This window comes from Ylistrum balloti, unplaced genomic scaffold (assembly GCF_031769215.1).
Source record: "Ylistrum balloti isolate Yb309-2 unplaced genomic scaffold, AGI_CSIRO_Ybal_v1 Utg370650, whole genome shotgun sequence".
Taxonomy (NCBI): Eukaryota; Metazoa; Mollusca; class Bivalvia; order Pectinida; family Pectinidae; genus Ylistrum; species Ylistrum balloti.
This window is the reverse complement of record NW_026782395.1, coordinates 41,892-69,450: the sequence shown is the minus strand read 5'-3', so window position 1 is coordinate 69,450 and position 27,559 is coordinate 41,892. Positions and strand designations below refer to the sequence as shown.

The 27,559-nt window shown below is 33.8% G+C and overlaps 3 protein-coding genes across 3 annotated transcripts; 2 read left to right on the top strand and 1 right to left on the bottom strand.

The window, feature by feature from the left end:
* Positions 1 to 265: 265 nt before the first annotated feature.
* On the top strand, positions 266 to 2,998 carry LOC132557250 (group XIIA secretory phospholipase A2-like). The gene is made up of 4 exons (XM_060221739.1): positions 266 to 467; positions 686 to 756; positions 2,110 to 2,275; positions 2,776 to 2,998. The coding sequence occupies exons 1-4, from the start codon at positions 266 to 268 to the stop codon at positions 2,940 to 2,942; spliced, it is 606 nt and encodes a 201-aa protein (XP_060077722.1). The 3' UTR covers positions 2,943 to 2,998.
* A 4,888-nt stretch (positions 2,999 to 7,886) lies between these two features.
* LOC132557248 (ladderlectin-like) lies at positions 7,887 to 27,542 on the bottom strand. Its single transcript, XM_060221738.1, has 5 exons — positions 27,442 to 27,542; positions 25,631 to 25,785; positions 12,148 to 12,414; positions 9,120 to 9,296; positions 7,887 to 8,740 (listed from the first exon to the last, which is right to left on the bottom strand). Exons 2-5 carry the CDS (start codon positions 25,746 to 25,748, stop codon positions 8,523 to 8,525), a joined length of 780 nt encoding a protein of 259 aa, XP_060077721.1. The 5' UTR covers positions 25,749 to 25,785; positions 27,442 to 27,542; the 3' UTR covers positions 7,887 to 8,522.
* LOC132557253 (uncharacterized) lies at positions 22,658 to 24,576 on the top strand. Its single transcript, XM_060221741.1, has 4 exons — positions 22,658 to 22,792; positions 23,274 to 23,337; positions 23,920 to 24,081; positions 24,335 to 24,576. The coding sequence occupies exons 1-4, from the start codon at positions 22,658 to 22,660 to the stop codon at positions 24,574 to 24,576; spliced, it is 603 nt and encodes a 200-aa protein (XP_060077724.1).
* Positions 27,543 to 27,559: the final 17 nt, after the last annotated feature.

Sequence of the window (27,559 nt, the reverse complement as noted above, 5' to 3'; positions counted from 1 at the left end):
GTTCTGTTGGCAAATTGAATAAGATATATTCAAAGACGGGAGCCCTTTTTAAAGCAGACGTATTTAAAATGTTCTCAGTTTACTGATATATAGTATATAAAAAGTCAACAAGTTCCGGCTTCACGCGCGAGGACCCAATGAAATCGAAAAACGTAGACAGAAAATCCTAATCACCAATGCGTTTTGTTTTCATGCTTACAAGCACATGGGTGTTACAAGTCAAAACACGACGTAGATGTTGTTTATATCTTTACACTTACACGCGATGGCGTCAGTGGCTACCATTCAGAAACTTCTCGCTGTTTTTATCGTCATACAGAATGTTTATGCAACTAAAGACTATGATTTAAACTTAGGATTAAACGGGGATGGCGGTGATGACTTACTGGCGTCTTTTGGTTCGATGATTGATTCTTTGTCAGGATCATTAGGAGACAACAAGGACTGCACATTCAGATGTCCTAAGGGTATGTTCATCGATGTTATAGACTAGGTTAGGGGCAAAATGTATAGACTTGTATTTACAAGTGAATATTTTTGGAACAAAATTCTTGCAAAGAAATCACATAATTCAATTCATCATTCTTGTATGATTGTGAAACTGTCTTTAGAAGATAAATTGTTGTATCACTCATATGATCACCAAATGAATACGGTTAAAACGTGTATATTTGTTCTCTTGTAGCCAATCAAGTCAGTAAGCCGAGAGAAGGCCATAATCCTACGAGTAACGGTTGTGGGTCATATGGAATGGTGGTAATTATATATATATCTATTTAAACCAAATTACACAAATTGTCTTATCTCATTTGATCCCAACTGTTATATAATCACTGTCTCTAGTATTTTCGATTTTTAATTCAACGAAATACTTCATTAATAACCGTGGACCTGAAAAAAAATGTATTAACTGATATAAATTTTGTACAACTTGTGAAAACAGAGTAACTTCCCCTCTACCAGGGACATTTAACAGAATGATAAGAAACTAGGCTTGAGAGTAACATAGGAGCCTAATTGGTACAAGGTTTTTGGTATGTTAACTGAGCCATGAAGTCATGAAATTCCCTTTTTACTGCTGTTACATAATCTTATCTATGCTGTCGTTAATGTTGACTTGGCACTGATTAGCATGACCAGAGCTATTTTGTCAGTCAGTGAGCAGTGAGTCTCATTTTCACAAGAGGAAGTGATGTATCATAATGCTTAATTGAGTTAATCTGAAAATGACACAGGTTTTTAATGCCATCTTTTCAATGACGATTTTCTTCACATTTCAGACTGAAAGTGATATTAAATATAGAGTGGTATTTAAGCTATAAATAGCTAAAGCATGCATTATGTTTTATGAATTTAAAAATAGTTTACAGATTTGTTTTGTCACAAGAGGTTGCAAACAATCGGTTTGAAAACTATTAAGCTTTCTACTACTGTGTATTTTGAAAAGATTTGTTCTGTACTTTAGGAAGAAATTTTGTTCATAATCAGCAAGGCTAGTTAACGTGAATTTCTTCTCTGTAGCATTACAAAGAGATATAGACAGATTCTTATCCTTCTGTTACAAATGTCCTTGCCTTTATTTTAAAGTTCTGACATAAAAGAGGACAAGAAAGTTTAGTTGCTTAAGGTTCCTGGTCAGAGTCCAAAGACACAAATCAGTAAACATGTCAGGACAAGATATCAAAGTTCGAATATAAAAAAATTTGGCAGTTGCATGTTTCTTAGCACTAACATGCTAAATGTTAAAACTTGTAGGTCTATATAGAGGTGCAGCAATTCTTGGGATCTTTATGATATACAATTCTATATATACATAATTGAGAGTTTTTATTTTAAAAAGTAAAATAATTAGGTGATTGAATTTGTCTTGGCAATTTCATTATACTGCACATATAAATATATATATAAGATGCAGTAATTCTCGAGAAATATTTATGATATACAACTACATAAACTTATATTGGGGAATAAAACCTGCTCTAGTTGTGTTTTTTAAAAGATTAAAAAGAAGTGTGGTATATTCATGAAAATATGCCAAAATTAGCTATAATGGTCACCACAGCACAAATGAGTGATCCAATGTTGTATTTTTTTCTGTTTTTGGTCTAGCTGAACACAGAAAAGCTGCCTAAAATGACCAAGTGTTGCGACCGTCATGACATTTGCTATGGCACTTGTAACACAAACAAAGACAGTTGTGATCGCATTTTCAAACAATGTTTAGAGGATATGTGCACAGATTTATCAGGGAGTTTATCCCAGGATGAATATGAAGGTAAATATGCTAGCTGCACCAAACGATAATATTAATAATGCAGTAAAAAAAAAATTTGATTGCAAATAAGAAAGTATGATATGATATGTACGTGAAAACAGATGCTTCCTGATTATAATTTCATCGGCAGTTATTCATGGGCTAAAACTCTTTGTTATTTTTGTTAAATATGTAGTATTATTATATAAGTTGGAAGGTAAAACATTCTTAGAAATCCATGCCTACATTTTCTTGAATTAATTTCCATTGGCATCCTGTTCTCATGCCATACTTTGTAGTTATGTTCATGTTACTTTGAAGTCTGTATTTAAAATCACAAACACCAAAATTATTGTACTGAAAAAAATTGAAGCAAAGGGTGTGTAGCATTATGTGCTTTGTATCAGAAACTCAAGACCATTGTTGCAGCTCAAAATTTCATTCATTTTTCAATTCAGTAACTTATGAACATTTTTTGTCACCATATTATTACATTTTATCTTCAATACTTAATATTACAGGATGTGAAGCAACAGCAGAGCTAATGTACCAGGGAACAGTTGCTTTAGGATGTGGTAGTTTTATACAGAGCCAGAAAGATGCCTGTGAATGTGTGACAAGTTCCAGCAAAAAGACTCCTTCTAAACAGTCTGAAAATGCAAAAAGTTCTAAAAGAGGAGATCTGTAGCCTCTAAAATGTGAAATAAGTTTTCAACATATTTGTGAATCATGATGATTAACCCTTTTTTGATGATATTTTCTATTTATACATTTGGGTCCATTGTTATTGTTAGATCTGAAATGTTTAATATATATTTTTTTTAAAACTAAGGCCATTTTGTTAAAATAATTTAAAATTAACATGTGAATCATGATTGATATCTCAAAATGCATTTTATTTAACAAAATATGGTGGTTTGAAATGTCGTTAATTCTTTTTTTTTAAGACAATTTTATTTATCAGACTTTACACTTTTTTCCAAATATTTTCATATTTTTAATTTTTTTTGCAAATGCTCTTTTTTGCCTGGTGTAATAAAATGTTTTGGTATTTCTGAATCTCAGTAACTTTGTTGTTTACAGAAGTTGAAATACCAGTTCGGATGATTTTGTCTCAATATGATTAAAAGCATCTTTTCCAAACAGATCAAAATCGTATACACCAAACTTGAAGGTATATTGTGTGTGTGATATATCTATACATACTATACTGTGATAATTTGCATTAAATTTTTTTCCTTGCTTATTTTTGACAACAAGCTTTACCTCCCTATTAAGGACTATGCCAGTAAGATGTTTACCCAAGCCCAGGATTCCTGGTTTTGTTCAGAGACACCATCCATATAATTTTATTGAAAACTGATATGAAAGTAATGTGCAGGAAACCAAACCATGAGTTTAATTGATTTATTTTGGAGTCCCAGGGTCAAGTAGATGTTTTAATGGAATAGACCTAACCATCTTTGGTTTAAGAGTGATCTCCCTTCTGCTTTTGCCAAGAGTGGTACCATAACATTGCTGTCAAATTGTTGCATGGAATGTCTTGACCTAGATCAATATTATACAATTAGGATTTCTCATTCAGTGTAATATATTGATGTACTTTCGGCATTATAAAGATTTAACCTCCTAAAATTTTGTAAATATTTATTTCTTACATATTCATATGTATATTTTTAAAAATACACAATATGTTTCACTCTAGATTTGTAAACACATCATATCTGTGAGCTATGCTTGCTGTACTTCAGTGTATAATTGCACTTTAATGCGGTAGATTCAATATTGACCAAGTCAGGAAATTGTGTTTGATATTAGTTTTCAGTGCTCCATGTACCATCGTATTTACAGTAAACATACTTTATTTGGTGATATCAAATTTTAGTGCATTATCAATTTTTGATAAATTAGTGCATCAGTAACTTCTCGCATCCAAAATAGTTACACATTTTATCAGCATCAAGAAACTGCAAATAGTGCAGTCATATTTTAGTACAATTCATAAAAAGTGAAAATTTCTAAAATAAGATCATCGCTAGAATATGTATGTTTACAGTATTGAAATAAAGTGCAATAATTGGATACTTACAATTTCAATGTATGTTTAAAAGTTGTACATAAAAAGAACATGAAATTGTCTACTCACATGTACTAATTTGTGTTATGCTGGCTAAAATTAAGGTACTAGAATGATAATAAGATAACAAGTATTCATTGTTAGTGTACATAGATGAAGTATCTGGATTTACAGAGGACTTTGCTGCATAATTAGGTCACCCGTAACAAATACTCATGGTGACCTATTGCAATCACCTTTTGTCTGCTGTCCTGCATCGTTCGTCTGTAAACTTTTAACATTTTCAACTTCTTTTCAAAACACCCTGAACTATTTTCAATGAAATTTAGCAGAAACCTTCCCTGGGTAAATATGAACCAAAATAGTGAGTAATGTGGTCCCTATGCCTCAGGGACCTGAGAGGTGGGGCCAAAGGGGTCAAATTGACACAGATTTCAGAATGTTACCTCTCAACCTCCAGATATGATAGGATCAAAAGCTTTTCATAGATGGAATGGTCTTAGGGTACATTACCAAAATTGTGAATTTCATTACCCTAAGGTCTCAAATTTCCCACTTGGGAGGAGGTAAAGTCTTCTATAGTTTATAGGAAAACACATTTTTCTGTGTTAAGTTTATTTTCCATTGGACATAACTTGGTTTGAATTACTAGTATAGGATGACAGTTCTGATGGTATGCATATTTAACGACACTGGTTGACCTCCAAGGGCTTGAATGCTATAACTTGTTACTTTCATCAATGTTATTATTTTTTATGACACTTGAAAGCTACTTTCCCTTTAACCTTTGTATTCAATATTGCTTATCACAGGTGACTGTCAAGGCCTCTAGGCCTCTTGTTAAAACATTCATAAAATTGACTTTACCTGTTGATTACATTATAGAAAAGTTAAGACTATTATATGTAGAAATGATTTAAAAGTACTAGACCTATAATGTATATCTGACCTATAGCAGCCTGCCTTCAAGCTTAATTCACTTATGAAAGTACTGGAAACACATTTTGAAGGTTGGGAAAAAATGGCTTCATATCAGTCCTCTTTTCATCATCCGTTCTTTTGTTTTTGTGTGTGATTTTTTCTTCTCTTGGATTTCTTTAGTAAGTGTTCTCTTAGAAAAAAATATATATTTTCATTGATAGTAAATAGATTGATATTTTGGTTTTGTTTTTGTTTTTTTTAGCTTAAGACAAAAAAGTGTTCGGCATGTTGGGATTCAGACATTGATTAAATGTAAAAAAAAAATGTATAGACTGAAAAACTATTGTCTTTTTTTGATGGAACATCAAAAACTTGGTAAAATTCTATCGTTTAACAAACATTACAAAAAAAAAAAAAAAAGAAAAAAAAAGAAAGAAATAAAAAAAGGAAAAATGGTCGTGAAGGAACGTTAGTTTAGGATGTTTTTGTTTCCTTCTGCTATGTTGCATGTATTTTGTTATAAGTTACTAATCACAGACGATTTCTGATAAGTAGAAAACGTTTTTGAAATAGGTGTTATTTTCTTTCTGATTTTAAGTTGATGAAACTGAGGTATGGGGATACTTCAAAGTCTAACTGTTTTACTTACAATTTACACATAGTTATCACTTTTATCATTTTAAAGGAATGCAACGATTGTGTTTCCCCCTTTTATTATGACTTTGATTCCGGAAAATCAGTTCCTCTACTTTGTCATTTAGTTTATCAGAATTTGAACAGTCAGATTCTGCAAATGTTTGTTTCTTAACAGCACTGCAATAGAACTAAACAATTCTATAATAAATTGACAGAACGAATATGATTTTCTCAATTATCTATATACACACATTATCAATGCATAATTTAATTACACATCGCTTACAACACCAATATTTGTAGTACACTAACTAGTAGGACTAATACAACTCACATGGATAGGAATACGGGACCCATCATGTGATAAAGATCCAAGCTATCAAAAGAAAAAAAAAAAAAAGCAAATGGACTTTCAAGTGAACTATTCAAGGATCAACGTAGAACAAATCTGCCTCTAAATGGATAAAAAAAACTTCAGTGTTATGACATTTATATAGAGGCTGAAACGAGTTACCATGTTTTCATCAGAGACTGCATTTATGGAAGAGGTTATCAAAACGGGCCAAAACTATCTTACTATGTGTCGCAATTTCACTATTAGATTATGATGTCAAAAGTTTGTCTTAATAAGTAGAAATCTACTGACCATAGCCATGGTATAATTGGAAATCAAGTGCGTGTGACGCAACTCTTAACGTAAAAACGGCGTTACATTAAGCGTTGCGACCGTTACGCGTAATGTAATAAACTTATCTTTATTACATTAAGTTGCGATTGTTACGCTTAGAGTAATACAAAATAAATTATTACACTAAGCGTTGTGGTCGTATTTAAATTACCGCTAATGTAACCATTTTTATACTGTTACGGAAGTACACTGCGTGTCGATTACAAGACAATATAGCAATAATATACTATAATGGTGTATGTTCCCGTCAAGGTTTGGAGGGGCCGGGGTGTCGATGGCCGAACGGTCTAGGTCGTTGCGCCCCGTGATCGTTGTAGCCTATCATCTCCTTGGTTTTGAGTTCGAAACCCGTTGAAGTTCTTGTTGCCTTAAAAACATATGGATGTTGTGCTGGCATATGACTCCAAGTTTAAAATCACATCTATCTTGTTGATCATGAATGGTTTGTGTAAAATTTGTTTTATTATTTAGCCAGATTACATCGTATCTTCAACTGTGATCTGTAAGGGGACTAGGTTTCCATGAATACAATATTCCGATGTTATGTTATGCAGTGTTGATCATTAACAAGATGATAAGATTATATGCAATTTGATCGCGTGTAAATTCTTCTTCTTAACCTAAAAGGTACAGCCAAAACCTGTGACCTTCCAAAAAAGCGAATATTTTTTCAAACACAATATGTTGGGGTTAAGAAATATTGTGATGCATTTTGACTGCAAAAGAAGCTATTTTTTATCAATGCAACTATATCTTAGCAACAAATAACAAAGGAGCAACACAAAGCAATAACCCTTTGATTCAGTGACCTTGAAAGTTGGACCAAAAAAGGGTGGTGTTGTATTGTCGATTAACGTCCGCACAACAGCTTAAGTCATTTGCAGATAATATCATAGGTACATAGCATGCATGGCAGACTCAAATCATGTACTCAACCCAACACCCACACCGTTATACTGACTCCAGGCCGTTCAGTTGCAGTATTAATGTTTTAAGGGGGGGGGGGGACGCTTCAAGTGTCATTTTAAACGTCTTTGATATGGCACGGTTTACGGAGATCATCATAATGTGTATGCATACAAAAAGTGAGGTAACTGGCATTTTAGTCACATGCAAGGTTTGATGGCATTCTAATAATTAATCTAATAATAACTGAAGCTGTCATCGGAAAACAAAAGTGCTGACGTCCGTACATCCGCCTGTCTGGATGGACAGACGGACAGGGTGATTCTTATAGGGCTTCCGCATCTCGATGTGGGGCCCTAATAATACCCAAAATGACATAACAATACAAAACAGAAGACTCAATATGTCCCCTTCATTTCGGACTTTATTACACTAAGGACCTTCTTAAATTTGTCAAAAGTACAGTTTCGGCGCTTAATGTAATAAAAATAACTGACGTTCCTACAACAAAACCAACAGGGACAGATTTCCACCAAGCTGTACGATAAGCATTTTATATAGCAACAAGGGGTTTCGGGAGGGCATGTTATTGAAGAGTTACGGAATGTTTATTGCTGTCATAATGAACCCACCCGTACATATTCCATTTCCCTGGTGGTTCTATTGTATTTAATTCATTGTCTTCATTTGGGAACACGTCATTACTTACTTGGATTGATCAAGTTTGACTGTTGGGTGTCGCCGATGAGGCAGAAAACCTTCAAGTGATTAAATTAGAGTTTGACGTGTTCAATTCTCATTAGAACATTACTGTTTGTCCATTCCTGGGTTCTCCATTTCGTGATTAGATCACAAGTAGAAAACATTGATGCAACTGACTTGTCTTCCGCCCGAAACACATCACCTAATCCATGTTCTTTTTCAAGTGTCTCAGTGTGCATTGTTTTCGTTTTGTTTTTCTTATATATAAATTTGAATTTTTACATTTATTTGTGTAACGTTTGGTAGACATTCATCGGTCTTATAAGCCCCCTTTGTCTTTAAACTGATATTTCGCAAATGTACGCCTTGGACGAATGGCACGGGACATCATACCATTCATAGTTGACGTTAGCAAGCATGACGCAATTCTCAACGCCATCCTCATTGTTTGGTTCGGAGGAAAACCAGTCTGAGTAATTGACCGGACGCCCGTCTCCCCACAGAAACACGCCTTCAGTTAACTCATCTGAAGCATCAATATACATATGCGACGAACCTGAAACGACATTTGTAAGTTAAACAATAATACTCTGAAAAGGATGGTTTATCTGTAGTAATCATGGACTGTTCAATTGTCAACTGTTTTGTTTTTATTTTTCCTGCTGTCGCCCCGAAAATCAAACCCTTCGTAAATAAAAGGTTTACAACGATGGCAAACATAATATGGTGAAGCAAATGTAAACCATTCTAAGTATATATTATGCAAAAGAACAACCAACCAGAGACAGCCAGATATATTAATATCTTACAGTTTGTTGACAATAGGTTTGTTGAGAGTATTTGTTATTTACTTAAATTTCAAAACTAAGCTCTCCAACAAAAGAGACAAACAAGTAAAGTTTCTTTTTTAGATGAGTTCTTTTGTATACACTAACCTGCAGCTTGAAGTACGCTTCTGATGTAATTCTGCTTCGCCTCCGTGTCAACCCGGATAAGATGTCCACCGTCGCTGTTACATGCCGCCTGTGCATTTGCACGTGTCCGTGCGATGTAGTTGATTTTAAAGCAGAGTTGAACGGAGTCCCGATAGGAGTAGGTACTTGGACAGTTAGCTTTAAACAAACAAGAAACTTAACATGTAAACAATCAATTTTAATACAAATATATATATATTTATATAATAACCCCCCCCCCCCCCCCAAAAAAAAAAAAACCCTCCGATAGACTATATATATATAAATAGATACGTAATATAAATGACCGGTAATCTATGGCTTTTTTTGGTTAGTTTAAAAATAACTTGTTATGATTGCCTTTTTACCCTGTAAATACAAATATAACTTTTGAAGGAATTTCGTTGATATTGATGTTTGTATTCTAGAATAATGTATATATGTGTGCTTGTACATTGATGTGTATATTTATACCTTCTGTACAAGAAACTAGATCAATTTAACAATTATAATCTTGATGGGATATGAAAATCCTAAGAATGAAAAACCCGAGAGAATACAGAAACTTGTTATATATATATATATACATATCATCTCAAAGGTATAGGAATGCACACTCTATGACCAGAACGGTTTTCTTATTTTGGTGTTCTTTTCGGTATCTCAAAAATGCGACAAAGAAACAATTTTCTTTCGCGAATTTGCACCCCTGAAGTTTTTTCCTGATCATGTTTTCGGAAACTTACGGTTGTTTATCGACATGTTATGAAATTAATCTCGCGGTGATCTTTCGTAACCGATACGCGAACATCGCAAAAATGTTTTGCTCGCGATATTTGTTTGGTCCTGTCCTATGCATGTTTGTTTCCTCTAACCTTATAAAATTGGCGTTCTCCTCAATCTATGGCAAGACAATAATGGACTCTAATCCCATGGTCGAAACACATCGAAAGTCCGCAAATTGATTCGGATCAATTAATCTTGACTTTATCCTAAGGTCTCAATGATGTTTTTCAGAACGGGTAGTTGCATTTGCTGTACAATGTGACCTAGCAACGACTTGCTAATGTGTCAAGGTTTTGACGATTCATCTCTTTTATTCGAAGACAACATTGTCATATGACCTAACTGTTGCGAGAACGCAAACCTCCAATATATCACAGAATCTAGTAAGTAATATCGACGTATACTCCAATATTGGTACTGGATCCTAACAAACAAATGTTCGTTGGATGCATATTACTGGACTAGATATATGATCAATGAAGTAATAACGATACTACGGACAAGTGAATTGTCAAATTTTCGAGGCATTCTGCCCCCCACCCCTTTATCAAGACACAAATATTACATAAATTAGATCACAGTTGAGAACGTTAGTGTAAATTCAGGTTTTTCGATAATCCCGTCGGCCGATGGACGCCGGAGGCCCTTTACAAGGGTCAAATAATCTTATGTTTTACAAACGATGGTGATTAAAATAGATCGAGAGATCATTTGTGTCATTTAAAATAGACGCCGATTATTAACTTTGCTCCAGGAACATCATTTATCTGCTACGTAGCCTTACATTAACATCTTCGACCACACAAGAGGTATATGGGCTAGCTACTCATTCTTCTGAGCTTAAAATCATATTAAACTGTCAAATAAATCGAATTAAGCGACATTTTTGCAATGTTTTACTAGTTTTCCATTATTAAGAAAAATGACACTATCTGTGCTATAATGAATAGCTATATGTTTACATGATATCCACTCAGGATTGTTTTCCTAGAATATAATGTGTTTAAAATTCAAAGAATGAAGCTATGTAAGTTTGTTAATTAAGGTTTAAGAGACTTATCATGCATTTTACGGATATGTTGACTGCCTGTGTGTATTTTTTGTCAAAGAAGGCATCTATGGTCGTATTTAATATATAGAAACGAGTGCCCAAGATGGTTCTTAAAGGTATGTATTACGTATACTTCAACTGTCAATTTGTTAATTCAGGTTAAAGAGACTTAATGCATATTAATGATATGTTTATTGTGTGTATTTTGCCAAAGAATGAATCCATGATCGTATTCAGTATAATAAACGATTGCCCAAGAAAGTTCCTTCAGGTGCGTATTACTTATTCTTCAAATGCGGTTTTTTTTGTTATAATTACAAGTATACGTGACAGATACATGACAGGTAAAATCAGATCACAGTTCCAAAAATGGTTCGAGCAAAATGTCAAAGTTATTGATATCATTTTGCCGCGAACAAAAGTGGTCCAGATTGTGATGTATTGGTAATCGGTAATAGTAATAGCGGAATAATGACTTCCTGATAACATTAAACACGGTTTAAAGCGACCGCATGCCACATAGATAGACCTTCTGCTGAGTGAGTTGTGTGATAGCTTCAGTACCCGCGAGCCATCCCACTTTTCCTTATCGAGTTATACAACTTTACAAAAAATAAAGAACATTAATAAGTTAATGAATATGGATGTTGGTTAGTGATCGGCTAATTTCCATAAACGTCACCACGCATTGACTGGAGGGACTGACAAGGTCGAGATAGATAATGGTGAATGTGTATGTAACATTGTGTTACAAGGTCTCTAACACCCACCGGCGTACACTAAGTATTGATGTACGTGTTTATAAAGTGTCATCAATGTTAATAAGTGACAGAAAACATTCAAAGTGGATGAATCAAAAGTATTTCAGTCTTATTCAATGCTCTGACCTTATTCTCGTGGTGAATGATTCGGGTACCAGATATAATGCATTTAGTTATTTCAAGCATTAATAAAACTATCTACGACAAATTCAAACTATTCTGCATATTTTTATTCTGTTTCGATTACTATCCTCCATTTTGTGAGTATGAAAAGATGACTTGTTATTTTTATATAGTTTGTTTGATGTTGGATTTGTATATATATATATATATATATATATTTTTTTTTTTTTAAAAAATAACTATTTCATAAAAATAAGAGCTACAACATTTTTACACTAGTACATATTACCAGGACGATTGTGGTAGAAGCTGTAGCCCGGTTCGCTGACAAGAAAGTTGAAGTCTTCTGGTTGTTTAGATAAAGCAACACATTTACTGAGCTGACTGTTGTAGAAAAGAGACTCGCAAGAAGCGTCTATAGTACATTCCACAGAACATTTGAGTCTTGAAACACCTTCCAACATCCAAATCTGACCACTATACTCCAATCGGTCGTCTAAAGATCCTATCCTTGACCATGTCCTCTCTTGACCACCCACAGACACACTAGACGTTACTGAAAAGTAAAATGGTAAGTACAGTTATGTGATCTTAATATATATCCAGATATTTTAATATATGACATCAGGGCGGAATACCACGAAAGGAATAGATTGCCACTCTTTGTCTAAACAAAAATAAAGATATTTGGAAAATGCTTAACTGCTTAAAGTTAATAAGTGATTTTGGATATAGTGAGCTAAAATAAATATCATTCGTACACAATTAAGGTGCAACTGCAGTTCCAATACAAGTGATTAACACCTTTTGTTACAAGTAGAATAAAATATAATAATATCTATGAGATTGTATATTACAGCCGCTACACGATGAGTTGCTATTGACGATATCGCCTCACATGTCCGAATCTCTACGTGCTTTATTATATTTTCTTAAATTGTATGTAATATCTTTTGATGTATATTTAACAGGTAATCTTGATTGTTAATACAAAATAATGTTTTTTTTTCGAATTTGTAAATATTTATATACATATACTTGTTCTGATATATTGCTCTGGTGAGGCGTTTCAGCCTTTGTTCTTTCGTTTTGTTTCATCTGTGAAGTTGTGTTAAGTTCAGTGTGATGTTGATATTGGAGAGGAAGGTATTGATGTCAGAACTTAATATTCTTACCACGGTTTAGGCAAAAAGATATGTTTAAAGTTAACTTAAGTGATTGTGAAATCGCGAAGTTTCTTGGGTTCCATTTTCGTGGTTTAAAAAAGAAGTGGGCGGGTGGGTGTGTAATTTATATCGTTGTCAAATATAGCTCAATATGTCTACTTGTAATAATTGTAACAGATCGGGGACACATGAATTCGATGATTGGGAGCACCAATGGCATCAACAAAATTAATACAGTATCACAGTGTTAAACATATGTAGACATAGTGATTACCTAACCATGATCATTCGTGTATCTTTGTGAAAATGCCATACTTTCGAAGTGTTGATGTACCGTTTGACGTGTTTACTTATGCTAAAATCACCGCAACAGTGCCCTCTGGATGAATGTCGGGCAAACATTATTCAACAACAACAACAACAACAACAACAACAACAACAACAACAACAACAACAACAACAACAACAACAACAACAACAACAACAACACAGTGTGACGTGTGTATTTAGGTTCGGGCTCTCTTTGATAAGACAAAAAAATTACACCAATCTTATAGCTGAGTATCAAGTTACACAACCGACTTACATAAACATGATGATTAATCACTTCACTACTCGCTGCCTAAAGTCTCCTTATTTACACAATATGCTAATTTCAGTTACGCATAAACGGGTTTTAAGATATCAAAATATAATGAAATACCAAACACTACCAGAACTGTCGTTCCTTATAGACACAATACACGTATGTAAGGTACAGCAATGCAAATACAACTTAATAGATTTCACAAACAAGGTTTATTGATATATCAATATTTATCTTTTAAGCTTTATGACCTAAATACTGTCAGGTAGTATTTTCTTTTTTTATTATAGATGGTAACCATTAGCTCTCAATAGTCACATATATATTGAATTCTATATCTTTATGAATAATTCTAAAGAAAGATGTTTTCCACAAGAATAGAAGTCCCCGGAAATTTGATATATCTCTTTTAACAAGTACAATGCTATCACTCCACAAAAAACCCGCCATATTACATACCCACATTGTTTTTATGTAAAAGTTACCGTGAAGAGTGATGGTGTCACACTATATGCCCCTTTTGTGTCACATCCACGAATATACCTTTCAGAAATAATAGCTTTTCGCAAATCAATTTAATGCCAATTCTGACATGATTTTCATTTTAAATTCTTAGACTCTTCTGTATGTTTCCGGTTATAATTGTAATACTCATGTTCTCTACTGTCGGTAACATAAACAAACCTGAAGAGCTTGTTTAGTCAATACCGGAAATCTCTTTTTCTTTGTAAAAGTCGATAAGGATCAGATGGTAAGGTCAGGGATTTTAGGCTTATACATCATAAATAGAATTACCTAGAACCTCTTTCATATCAGTAACACTTATCAAATTTAATCGTCTTAGGAAATTATTTTGGTGAAATGAACACCGAATGTTTAAACGGATATTTTTTAAATATTGTATAAGATGATAAAGCATATGACGGTTGTGATTGGAAATCAATTAATTTGAGAATTCGATAATATCCGGAAAATATCCGGATAATATCCGGATGAAATAATATTTAAAAATAACCACACGAAACATTTGACTTTCATGACATTGTAATACATAAAGCGATGGAACCCTTGATATCTCGAATTATTGTCTAACCGTCATGCATTGGATTTATCTGATTTTGTTGAATCAGTTGCTAATCTGAAAATGTGTCGTATCCCACATCGTATCGGATAAGATTTTACCAGTTAATTGAACGTCGCAATGATGTCAGATCAGATGTCAATCCGACTTATATGCTGTGTCCCACTGGGTGTCACATTGGACAGGTTAATTTGACCAATATATGGTGTCCCACAGGATGTCATATTTGACAGGTTAATTCCATGAATATGCTGTGTTCCACAGGGTGTTTGGATGGACAAGTTAATCTAACTAATGCATTGTGTCCAATAAAGAGCGAAATCAATTTTACTTAAAGAAATAAAAGAAAGGCAATAAAACGACACACAGCAGTAACATGGTTATTTAACATTATCACAGGTGTGCTGAACATTAACTAGCAATTTTAACACAAATAGTTAGTATTAACATGGAGATTTCTTGTCGGTTTCCATAGAAACACTCAATATTTACCATGGGTAGTCTATGCCTGCAAGGACTCGATATTAAAATACATGGATACTGATGTCGTTATAAGCTTGTACAAATTACAAAGGTAAACACAACCTTTCCGTACAAATTTAGAACTTAGATATCGTAGAGTCAAAGAATGTTTCAAAATGCATCATACAGCTGTTTCGTCCTTCTAGATCTCATCAGTAGGGCTAAGGGCATAAATTGCTTACATCCAGGGATTATTGATATTAATAATGGTACTCAATGTTAGCATGGAAATATGAAAAATGTTACCCAAATCATGTATTTGTTTCACATAAACGTTTGTGGCACTCATCATAGATGTTGATTTTGTTCTATGAAGGTATTAGTATGGATACACGATATTAGCGATCATATTGCATATTAGCAGAGAAGTTCAATATGATCGGAATTATTGTTATTGGGAATATTGGAATATTGGGAATATCATCAGACATAGTGATGTTCAATATAAGCAGAAATATTCAATGTTATAAGAATTGTTCAATATTAGCAGAGATGTCAGTATATAAGATATTAGATATCAGCAGAGGTGTTCGTTATTAGCAGTGATGTTCAAATTAAGCAGAAATATTCAATATCACAAGAATTATTCAATGTTAGCAGGTTCAATATTTTCAGAAATTACAATATATAAGCAGCAGACATGCTCAATATTACCACGGGATCTTTCACATTTGCAAGGGTATATAAAACACAGGTAAATAGAGTACTGTACGTAATAACATGGTGTTAAACAAAGACCTAATTACCATGAAGTTGTCTTGGTGTTTTGACATTATATGTTACATGTATTTACCTATAGTATTATCAGATAGAGGTAAATATATTTCATATATAATGCACTTGTTTGATGTTCACGTTTGTCACGCTTTGCATACAAATAATAAAAAACATTACAAAGAACATTTCTGTACTTATTTTTACAAAATGCAATCGCTTTCATTATGATCATGATAATACTTTTATCACCATTCCGAACTCTCTAACCAACCACATTATTTTAATATCAAGATTCTTAATATTTTTCTCCTTTGGACTATTTAGACAAATTTCCTGCTTATGGAAAAACCACAAGTTGATTCGCGTTTGCTACATATAAAAACCAAGATATTGCCTACGTATTATTCTACATTCAGTTATTTTTAAGGTTGAGTTATTGGGTGTAATGTGCGAAACAAAAAGTGAAGGATCTTCAAAATGTTTTCTCAAAGTTAAAGCAATCATCGAGAATGTAAAAGACTTAAGACAGACAGAAATGGTTATCGGAATTGCCGCCATTGGTAGCATACGATATGTTAGGGTTTTTGTTTCCATAGCTTACGTCCTCTCCACAGAAGATACCTGCCCATCCTTTACTTACTTACGGTCATTCATTTGGTCAAATTTAGACGATACATACTTCAAATCAGTCTTATTACTTTGTAAAAATGATAGCTGGCTTGTTCCACTGTATCTATGAAGTTTTTCCTGGTATGTTAAACTTTAAACAACCGGTATGGAAAGTATTTTTCTTCAGTATTTAAATTCTTACACTGCAAGTTGTCCTTGCTGGGTACCTTTCATTTCCATAAGCGTCAGTATATGTTTTTTATCGTGAAATAAGAAGTAAAATCTAATTCCTAAACACTTGATATAGTTACATCTTATAATTACTATATCTTAATCTTTGGCAAAGTTGTATTTGATTGAAATCTACACTGAAAAATTAATTTCATTAAATTTTTTTCTCTAAAATTTATAATAGTGAAACTTACCTTTGTGACAAAGCAGGGATAAGACCGGATATAAAACCGTGTACATGCCCATATTCCTCCACATACAAGCCCTCCTGTCTATTTTAAATAAACTTTGGCCTACCAGATGAATATGGAAATGTCACATAGATTTTTCAAAACACATATTTGTTCCTAGCTTCCGAGGTTTCAGGGATTTGTATTCGGTATCCGGTATCTCCTTTACTCTGAATGTGTCGCTTTATATTGCGTCCGGCCAATTTTCCGCCTCTCTGCACAGAGTCCGGGTATATCCGGTCTCCCAGCATCAGCGACTGAGAATGTCTGTGTTTTGCTGGGTACAGTAAGACTTTTGGCGGATTTTGCAGCGCGAGCTAATGAAATCAATATATGACAATATTCAAGTCGGTAGGTGATAAAGATTGGATTTCAATGTGACACCGAATGGCATTTCAAATCGCGACGTCCATTCACAACCGTAATTTAAGTTTCGGTGAAATTAATGGCGTCATGACGAGGTAGTGCAGCTTCCTACTTTATTACTTTATTACTATTTCATTGATTTGTGCACTAAATTCACTACAATAATATCTTCAGATAAAAGCTGTCTGTACAATTGAAGTAAATTTTCGTGAAACACAACAATCTTCGTTGACGAACAATTTGTATACACATTACTGACCGACAACACTCATAAAGAAATGAAGATATTATATTATAAAAAATGCCTGGCAAGTCTTTCCTCAAATAAGTTTTTTTTCACACGAAAAATCGATCTACCAACCATGCCTGATGAAAATGAGACATTCATAAAGTGTCTGAACGTCCTGCAACAACCCCTCCTCCAAGTTACCATTGTTATTATACTGATTTCCGAATAGTGACAAGGATAAAAATTACACATATACTTGACGCTGTTCTAAAAATCAGACATAAGAAAAATTCTAAATCTATTGAATTATGAGGTTAGTGCGGCCCCACTTCTTAATTTTGACTTTTCTTCCAATCACTTTGGATTTTCCTTCGTCGCTTCCTAGGCTTCAAAAGTGTAACCCTTAACATCATGGACGGGTTCTATAAGGAGGAAACAGCAATATGATGCAGTTTAGTTCATTTTTGACTATTGTTGCTGAATCTAACTCTCAATTTGTATAAACAAGTGGTATTTAATTGTGTGTCTTTTGTACAATTTGCGAATAAAGACCATTTTTTCTGGAATATTAGTCGATGTTGTTGCAAGTTGAAGATCTGGCTTCTGCAAGCCTTCTATTATCTACATGTATTTCATTTGCATTATAATACAATATTATCATCCTATTTAGACAAAAATGCGTACAAACTCAGGTTTTCATTGGGAACTTTGGATATAAAAGGTCCATACAAAAATAGAATGACATGTAGTACGGTCGCCTATTTACATAAGGTTATACAATGGACATGTTCATCATGTTCAAATGATACAGTCTCTGGTAAAAGGGAATTCGCATGAATGGTTCTACTGATGTCCTGAAACACTTGCATTAATCATGTTTCGGAAAAATTGCAGCTCCATATGAAAACATCAATGCATATTATTACGCTACCCATAATACTATTCTATTAATCAAACAGAGGTTTTTAATATTATAAAATGTTTTCCATATTATCAATAACATTATTTTCACAATTCTAATTACACCAACCTCGTACAAAATTACATCTGATAAAGTTTACAAATATCTGTTTGAACAACAGAGATACCATCGTATCACCGTTATGTATTTTAAGCAAGTCTAATATTTTATCAACCAACGATCTGTCTTTACAGTAATGTGGGCACTCTAAAACTCATTGGTAATTTATCTACAGTTATCTCCCTATTTGACCAATAAGTGATATATAGCCATATTCATAGATATCTGGCTTCTCCACTAATCAGGGGCACAAGCATATACGTTAATAGATATCCGGGTACTTTTGGAATTATCGTTAACTTGGACGTTCAGGCAGATAACCGAATGACCCTGGAATTGATCTCAGATATAAAAGAAAGCATTATATGGATAAAATCAACAACAATTGTGGCAAGCTGACACAAAAGTATTATGACCAGCATCACTCCGTATAGTGTGTCAATCCTTGCTTTAATTGTGCGTATCGTTGATGTCGTAAAACACAGCCTTATCGCTCTCGACAAGTCGTTGACTGGCAGTTCCATCGAGGGTTCGGTTTCAAAGATGTTTACGATTGTGAAATGACTCAAACAAAAATCAGTTTAGAGGTGTATGTGGTGCCATGGTGTGTTGGAAAATGGGTGTAGCATCATGTTCAAGTCAACCCGTCACCAGGTGAAATCTCATTAAAATGTCAATATTTTTATGAGACAAATGTATATATGGACATTTGTACTAGGGTCTGTTAAAAGGTATTGGTAAATTTTGAAAAAACAAAAATCACTAATTCTAAATGAAACCAATATCATAACAGCTTTCTTTCATATCAGAAATACAATCTACGCATGACCGTTGGTGGTTGAAATTTCTTTTAGTTTACTTTTTTGTTTATGACGTGATGAATAAACTATCTGAAAACATTTTTGTAAATCAATGAGGAAATTATAACGTCATGATACCATAGATAAATTGGCGTTAAGTGTCTGGGAACATTCCTGGCTTCGTTGATAAATTCGATGGATAAAAGAAGTTCCATGAAATACTTAAATCAATAGGAGATGATGATGATGATGATGATGATGATGATGATGATGATGATGATGATGATGCATGTTACATATCCTTACGTATGTATATTATTCTGTGTGTAAAAGCGAGTATGTATGTTGTCTGGTCTTTTTTGTTATGTACGAAAAAACTCAAAAATTAAAAAAAAAATCAGAAAAATCAATAGCGTATGGCATAAAAATGACAAGTTTAAATATTTATTGACGATGTAGAAAATACATACCATTACGTCATCACGCAACGAGATTCAACGTCAATGAAAAGAGAGAGAAAAAAGGAAAAATAAAATACATCATCAACTGCAAGCCTGTGAAATAATTGGCAAACAGAAAAAAAACTCCTGACTATATGGGCTCTAATTAGTCTTATCTTTATTGTCGTAAACACGGGCGTATCAGTGAGACCGATGACTGACAGTGTTATCAGGTCAGGTAAAGATGACCGTGATAGTGAAATGGCGGCCAATGCCAGAGGACTCCGGCAGATTGTTTCCCACCTGTTCTGCACTTTGAAATGACAGATATGCCAACTTGATGTCAGTTATCTGATGTGTTTTCAATAACGAATCGATCTCTTCTCTTAAATTCAATGTAACACATGTACTTTTCATGCAAATTTAACTGTAATGAAATCAGTACTTTTAGAAATAACTCTTGGAGTATTTTGAACATTTCTAAAAAAAGTGCACTCTTTGCACTGAAGTTGGTTGATGGTTAGGAATTTGATGAAGACTGTTTATTCCTATTTTGTTTCAATGATCTATGGTTTGATTACATATGACAATAGCCTGTATCATAAAAACAGTTTTAGTCCATTATTGGGTGTCGCTGTTAGTGATATTAAGCATGTTATACTAAGGTACCTTCACATCTTGTGTTCATGTATTTTAACTATCATTTACACGAGCATGGAGAGACCGAACTCGTAAAAGGACTTCTTTAACAACATGAAGTTATATTTTTTGCACACTATAAAACCATCTTATTATCATTTGTATTTTAAAATGAAATTTCCTCCCACTTCAATGGCGGATGGTGTATAAGTAAATTTCATGTTTTTCATTTGAGGTGTTCTCGTTCATATTTTCGACTTTTGCGGCTGTTATTTCATTGATTAATGATCGATTTAATTTCATGTTTTCTCTTGAATGTAAAGCATGCAAATATTTTTCATGTTCCTCAAGATTTGTGAATTTTGTCTTTATTCAGAATTTATGAAAATCTATATCACATAGTAGCAATTGAATTTGCTTTTTCCCCTCTTGAAAATCAAACATGCACGGGTTCTTCATGTTCCGTAATTTTTGGTAATGTTGCCCTTATTTGGAATTTATAAACTTGTATGTCGCAGAGTTAGCTACGACTCCTTAGGTCTGTCATCGGGATTGTTGTGATTGCCACGTGGCCTTATCTATTTCATCATCTGCGTAACAGTCACGTTCCTAACCATTCGTCCCTTTCCCCTGTAATCGTGAGAAAGCTGCCAGAAGTAAACACCACCTTTTTGCGACAAATACAAGTGCATGATTAACGGTTTGACTGAAAATGTGAATGCCCTGATTAACCATATCCTTTTTGAACAATATTTCCTTTTTGATTAATCAGAATAAATGTCACGTGATGTTGTTTGTTATTTTTATAAGATCGTGTAGAAATTCGATTTCCTTGGATGATGCATGTATGTATTAATATAAACCCCATTCATACGACGAAAATTTGCTTATATATGCAAATTTACACATGAGTAAATTTACACACATAAGTAAAAGTTAATTTGCTATGCGTTCATAAGAGATTTATGTACCGTCAGTAATTTCCCAAATTGTCATTTGAAATAAGGAGATGGACCGATTCAGACTGGTGAATTTTCACAGAAAAATGGTATTCCCTTATTATTTTGGTATAGGACTAGCTATTGGATGTTCCCGAATCTAGGAAACTAGAAGGAAAGTCCTATCCACTGAATGGTAGGACAGAACCGACTTAATGACTTTATGGACGAAGATTGGTATGAGAATTTTCGAATGAAAAAGGAAACATTCTTAAAATTTTGTGAAAATTTGGAAAATGCTTTGGCCCCGGCACGCATATTCCCATCATAGCTCCTAAGCATTCCCATGGAGACTACTTGAACTGGAAAGGGTTTTACTCCTTGATTTTGCAGGGTGCTTGCGACCACAGCTATATCTTTAGAGACATAAATATAAATTGGCTAGGAAGGGTCCATGATGCAAATTCATAAATCTATCTCATAGGAGATAATGGCTGTTTCCAGAGTGGCGAAAGCCATTTGGGGAAAGTACTATGCCAGTAGTTCTTCTTGGCGACCCAGCGTATCCTTTGAAGACTTGGATTTTGAAGCCATACACCAACAGATCTTCCCTTACAGAAACTCAATCTACTTTCAACTATCGTTTAAGTAGAGCACGAATGACCATTGAAAATTCGTTTGTCGTTTGAAAGGCGTCATGTTTACAGACTAATATTTTTCCCGCCAAAGCACACACAACCGTTACAACGCTTAAAATAGAGACTGGTGCAATACACATGACAAAATACTTACATAAGTAAATTTGCTGTGTGTTCATACGACAAAATTTACACACGGGAGCAAATAATTTGCGACAACATGTATGCAAAAGTTAATTTGCACCAAGTCCTGACCAGGTGCAAATTTACTCAACTGTGCAGAATTTGCCTATGAGCAAATCAGTTCAAACGACAAAAATTGCACATGTAAGTACGTGTAAATTTACATATGTGTAAAATATACTGAGGTATGCAAATCGCGTCGTATGAATGGGGTTATAGAGGTATGTATTTTCGGCACGTTGTTGATACACGTGCTGTGTGTGACAAACACGAGATTCTAGACGTAGAATACAACGTTATCAGGTTTATGTAACTTTCAAAATGTCTATATATAAACCAATGCAAAATGTAACGCTATAATCTGAGGGGATTGTACAGTTGTCGTCACCAGTAGCCGAACAAAATGAATCGTACATTTCTTATAGTTTTGCTTGCTCCAGCCATGTCCGCGTTTTTGCTGGACACGCTAGGACTCGATACTAATGTACAGACCGTTACAGAACTGGACGTAACGAAATATCTCGGACGCTGGTACCAGGTATATTTAATTACAGTTTACTGATAGAACATGATATCATTTGTCATAATTTATAATTTGTCACAAAACCTGTTTAACAACCATTTTTCATTGTATAAGTTAGTTCGAAATGTCTCCATATTTCATATCTATGCCGTAGAAATTATTTGAAAATTATATCGCAAAGAGATCCATACATATATGGTTGCTATATATTAGAAAATTTAAAAGGATTAATTAAATTCAATTCAATAATTTAAAATATCTTGTTCATCTTCTCTCCACGACTGAACAAAGGGGTCATAAAATTACTGTAAATTGCATTGATTTTCTTCTTAGTATGGCGGGGATCCATTTGTAATATAATCTGTTAATCTATCATTTCATCAGAGTAATTGACATAGAATATTTCGCATGCCATATATCTTGAAAGCATTGATTAATATTTCCTTATTGTTCTTGAATTATACAAAAATATTCAAAACATATCTTTTGTCAACAGATGTATGCCAGCCAATCTGTATACGCCACATTTGAACGTGGAGCGGTTTGTGTTACAGCCGATTGTAAGTAGAAACAGTTTTTTTCATTTAATTATGGAATTATGGAAAATATTAGTTATGATTAAAAAGAGTTAACCTTGGCACATTATCTGTGAATTTTCTGGAGCCTCGTGCCCTTTTTTTTGATCTAGTTCGTCCTGTTTTATATCATTCCAGGTGTCATATTCCCAACTTTCTTGAGCTTGGATAACAATGATTTATGTTGTATGACCTACTACGTAACACAAATATTCACCGACGTCAATATTTCCGATGATATTTCTACTAAATTACTGATGACTGCTTTTTACGTTGTTTTATTGGCCCTTCCGCAATCAAAATAACTTGGATCCAAGAATAGTTTCGCAAAATACATGTATTTTCCATTGTATTAATCAGAAAAACACCAGATTTGTATTAAAAAGTGACATTTCCTTGCTAATTCTAGTAGCCTAATCTCTATTCCACGACAATAATTATATAAGCGTTTGAACATCTCGATACATAGATTACGACACAATATATTTCGTTCATTATAACCACATTATTATGCATTTGCAATTTTTAGTATTCATATATTTTTATTTTTCGCTTGTTTCTTTTAAGACACTATGTCTACTGATGGATCTGGAAAAATCATTGTGCTCAATTCAGAGAGGTTAAGAAATGGAAATGGAAGTGCCAAGATTATCCACGGATATGCCACTCCTTCTGGAGAGGTTGGGAAACTGAGTGTCCAGTTAGAGACTGTGGCTTTCAGTGCACCTTGTAAGTATACATTATCTGTCTATTAGTCAGAAATTGAGCCAAATGTTGTTATATTCGATGTATTACCTTTTTCTTTAAATCTTAGAAATAATATGATCAATAGTCACGCCATGGAATCGTGATTTTCGACGATTTTTTTCAATCATTCTCCAATCAAAGTCTGATTTCATAAGATGAATTGAACTTATTCATGCATACAGGTATTCTTATGGAATATGTTTTAAAACGTCTTGAAATGTACTGCTGATTTCAGACTGGGTTGTTCAGCTTGGACCAGCTACATTCGGACCGAACAACTTATATCAATACGCTGTGGTAACGGACAATTTAAAAGCAACACTATTCGTGTTAGCTAGGGACCCAGACGAATTTAAAATTCTCCATGAAGCCAGCGTTCTGCAGTATTTAAATGACAATGGCTTCACTAAACCATTGAACAAACCAGTGAGCACCTATCATGGAGATGACTGTCTGTACAACAAAGATCATCAATGACGTCACTTCCGGAAATCACTTGCCACAAAGATACAAGTCATATATGTATATTAATGTAAATATTTCACAGCAATATATTCATATTCACCACTCATTAACTTTATTTTTCAATAAATAAATAGATAAATAAATGTGTATAATGATTTATTTTTATTAATTCAGTGTCTCGGCATAACTGACGAATCATAAATTGACAGCCATACAGGGGAATACCACTATTTATTACAAATTTAGGTAAGACACATCAGAGCCAAAAATAAATTAAACATCAAACAACTGTTTCATCTTTCTAGGACTCGTCATTGATGTTAAGGAACTTAATTTTATACCTAGGAGGCGACTGAGGAAAACCCGAATGTCAGAATCTACACAGGGAGGTGTGCTAACCTAGTAATTCAGTAAAATTCATACCATAATTCAAGACGAATTCGTCAAATATATTAGTGTATACAAAACAGCTGTATGATCCAGTTCACTTCATCAGTTTACTCCTGTGCATCTTCAGAATTTTTTATGCAAGCATCGATATTTGGGCGATAACTAAAGCCTTGTATAGCCAAGTAGTCAAAAGGGTTTCACTCACATCAGCCCCGTAGTCAGAGTCATTTAAAGGCCTGTCCTTTTAACCACAAATATATCATTTGTCATTAATATCGACTATAAACGACAAAACAATTCCTGTTGGTGCATATATTAACACTGCCTACCCATATTGTCTTTTGCAATTCATAACGTGATTGCAACTACAGGAAATGAATCATAATCGACAATGAAAAGGGTGCGTAAGTCACGTCACGTGGTCTGCGAGATTTTACGATGATTTCGCACTTCCGGGTACTACAATACACTTACACAATGCACAACAGTGGCACTTTCGATTTCGCACTGAGCCAACTATAAGGAAGCAATCTCCTCTTCCAAGTCTTGAACTTGGAAGAAAATCATTGGCTTAATATTCTTGGTACATACAAATTTGCACTAAAAACTCCATTCTTTGCTACTCATCTAAAACGAAAGTTTAGATTGACTTGAAAGCATTATAATTCATAAATACCTGATTTCACTTTTACTTTTACTGTCTGTACTTCAACATTATCCCCACAGTCTGGAATATGGTAGCTGTGATCTAGTGTTGCTAATTCCTTTGTAACAGATTTGCCGTTGTCGAACATCACCTCACCATCCAATTCAACTTTTGGTCTTTTTCGTCTGTAGGAAAAATCAATTAAAGTGACATTTCCTTTTTTTAGTTTAATCTTGATTTAACGTGAGGGGCAATATTTACATAATTATCATATCGCTATAGTATAAGCCATGAGCGAAAAGGTAACAACAGGTTGTAAGCAACAGACAACTTTAAATACTGTATTTATCCTGTAATATGCTAAGGGGGCCAGTGTTTGATATTGGATCAATAATTAGGAGTGGGCTTAATACAGTGATATAGTTTATTTAGTACATTGAATTTGAAATCTATGAAAAACACCTGGGTGGGCTTACTACCAGGCGTGGGCTTATTGCCGGATAAATACGGTATTTAAACCTCTCTTATGCGTTTTCAATGGTTTTGATACACATTAACTGACATGCCATTACATAATGTCATGCACTCTCTTTCATGATGTTACAATGTGAAATGTTAAAAAAAACTAATTCAGGAAATTGATATTTTTTTGTTAAATTTAAACACCCTTACACATATATGGAGTGTAGTTATATATATATTCATAATTGTTATTTACTGTGAATTATCAAGAAATAATAAAGTTATTTTTCAATAGTTAATTTTTAGTTGTTTATACGAAAAATGCTAGACAATCCAAGGCTACGAAAAATAACACCAAATGGGGGAAGGGGGGGGGTGAATTTTTTTCAATGTAGGTTTTGTGTTTTGTCAAAATCTAAATATATTGTAAATAAAACATTGAATTTGTCAAAAAAAAAAAAAAAAAAAATCCAGACCAGGATTCGAACCTAGATCTCACTACATGAATAGTGTGTTCTGCTTTGAACTATCTGGATGAAAATTCATGCAAAAATTCAACATTTTTTTTTTATTTATAGAATGGAGTATGGAGATCAAATTGCCAAAAAGTCAAATTTGAAATAATTACCAAAGCTGAACTAATTTTGTTTTTTATATGAAACTATGAAAAAGAAAAAAAAAACAAATTGCAAACCAATCATGAATGCGCTTCATTCAGTTTGCAAATCATTTCCCTTTTATAGTTGTATAAAAAATTATTTGTTTTCAATGCTTAATTGTTTACCTTTTCTACCTAAACACGTATTATATACCTTTGTGGGGTGGGTATTTCAGGGAAACAGCCAACGTCTTTACTAAAACAAAAAATAGTTGGCCCATTCTCTTTCTTTCCATCAAGGAAATGAAGCTACATATTCTGTCGTTGTAGATGTGTACCTCCCTGTCCGCACGTCTGTAGATGTATATATATCTCTTCAGAAGATGAACAACGTTTAAATTTATACAGTATTTAGGTTTGATTTGGAAGCAACTCAGCTTCAACCAGAGGGATTTGTTACGAATGACTTACAAAAAGAAATAGATCGGTAGGCCTATGTGACGTATATCTTTATATTCGTAACAAACCCTTGGGCTTCAACTGATATGAATCTACAGATACTTTATATAAGCCAAAAAGGCGTATTTCATCTTGTCATATCTGTATTAGCGAATATTATTTGAACCCATCTCTTTCATCAATATTGTAAGATAATAAAAGCATACACTAAATAAGAAGTCACTAGGCCTATAACTTGTCAAACCATCCAAAATATAGACTCTGCCCGAAGGTTTTTAATCTTGCCAAATCCTCGCGATTTCCCATTAGATTTCTGACCTACCTGCATCGTTCGACCTATTTTTACCTCTCCTTGAGGTTTTCGGGGAACCTAAACAGGCTTCATGTCTGTTTCCCACCAGTTCGATGGGAACATCCGAACGCAAAACAATACACAATGC

Coding starts and splice junctions, on each gene's coding strand:
- LOC132557253 (XM_060221741.1), top strand. CDS start 22,658: ATGAATCGTACATTTCTTATAGTTTTGCTTGCTCCAGCCATGTCCGCG. Junction 22,793..23,273: donor ATCTCGGACGCTGGTACCAG/GTATATTTAATT, acceptor TTTTGTCAACAG/ATGTATGCCAGCCAATCTGT. Junction 24,082..24,334: donor TGTGGCTTTCAGTGCACCTT/GTAAGTATACAT, acceptor TGCTGATTTCAG/ACTGGGTTGTTCAGCTTGGA.
- LOC132557250 (XM_060221739.1), top strand. CDS start 266: ATGGCGTCAGTGGCTACCATTCAGAAACTTCTCGCTGTTTTTATCGTC. Junction 468..685: donor CACATTCAGATGTCCTAAGG/GTATGTTCATCG, acceptor GTTCTCTTGTAG/CCAATCAAGTCAGTAAGCCG. Junction 2,276..2,775: donor ATCCCAGGATGAATATGAAG/GTAAATATGCTA, acceptor TTAATATTACAG/GATGTGAAGCAACAGCAGAG.
- LOC132557248 (XM_060221738.1), bottom strand. CDS start 25,748: ATGTTCGACAACGGCAAATCTGTTACAAAGGAATTAGCAACACTAGAT. Junction 12,415..25,630: donor AAAAGTAAAAGTGAAATCAG/GTATTTATGAAT, acceptor TTTACTTTTCAG/TAACGTCTAGTGTGTCTGTG. Junction 9,297..12,147: donor CTTCTACCACAATCGTCCTG/GTAATATGTACT, acceptor GTTTGTTTAAAG/CTAACTGTCCAAGTACCTAC.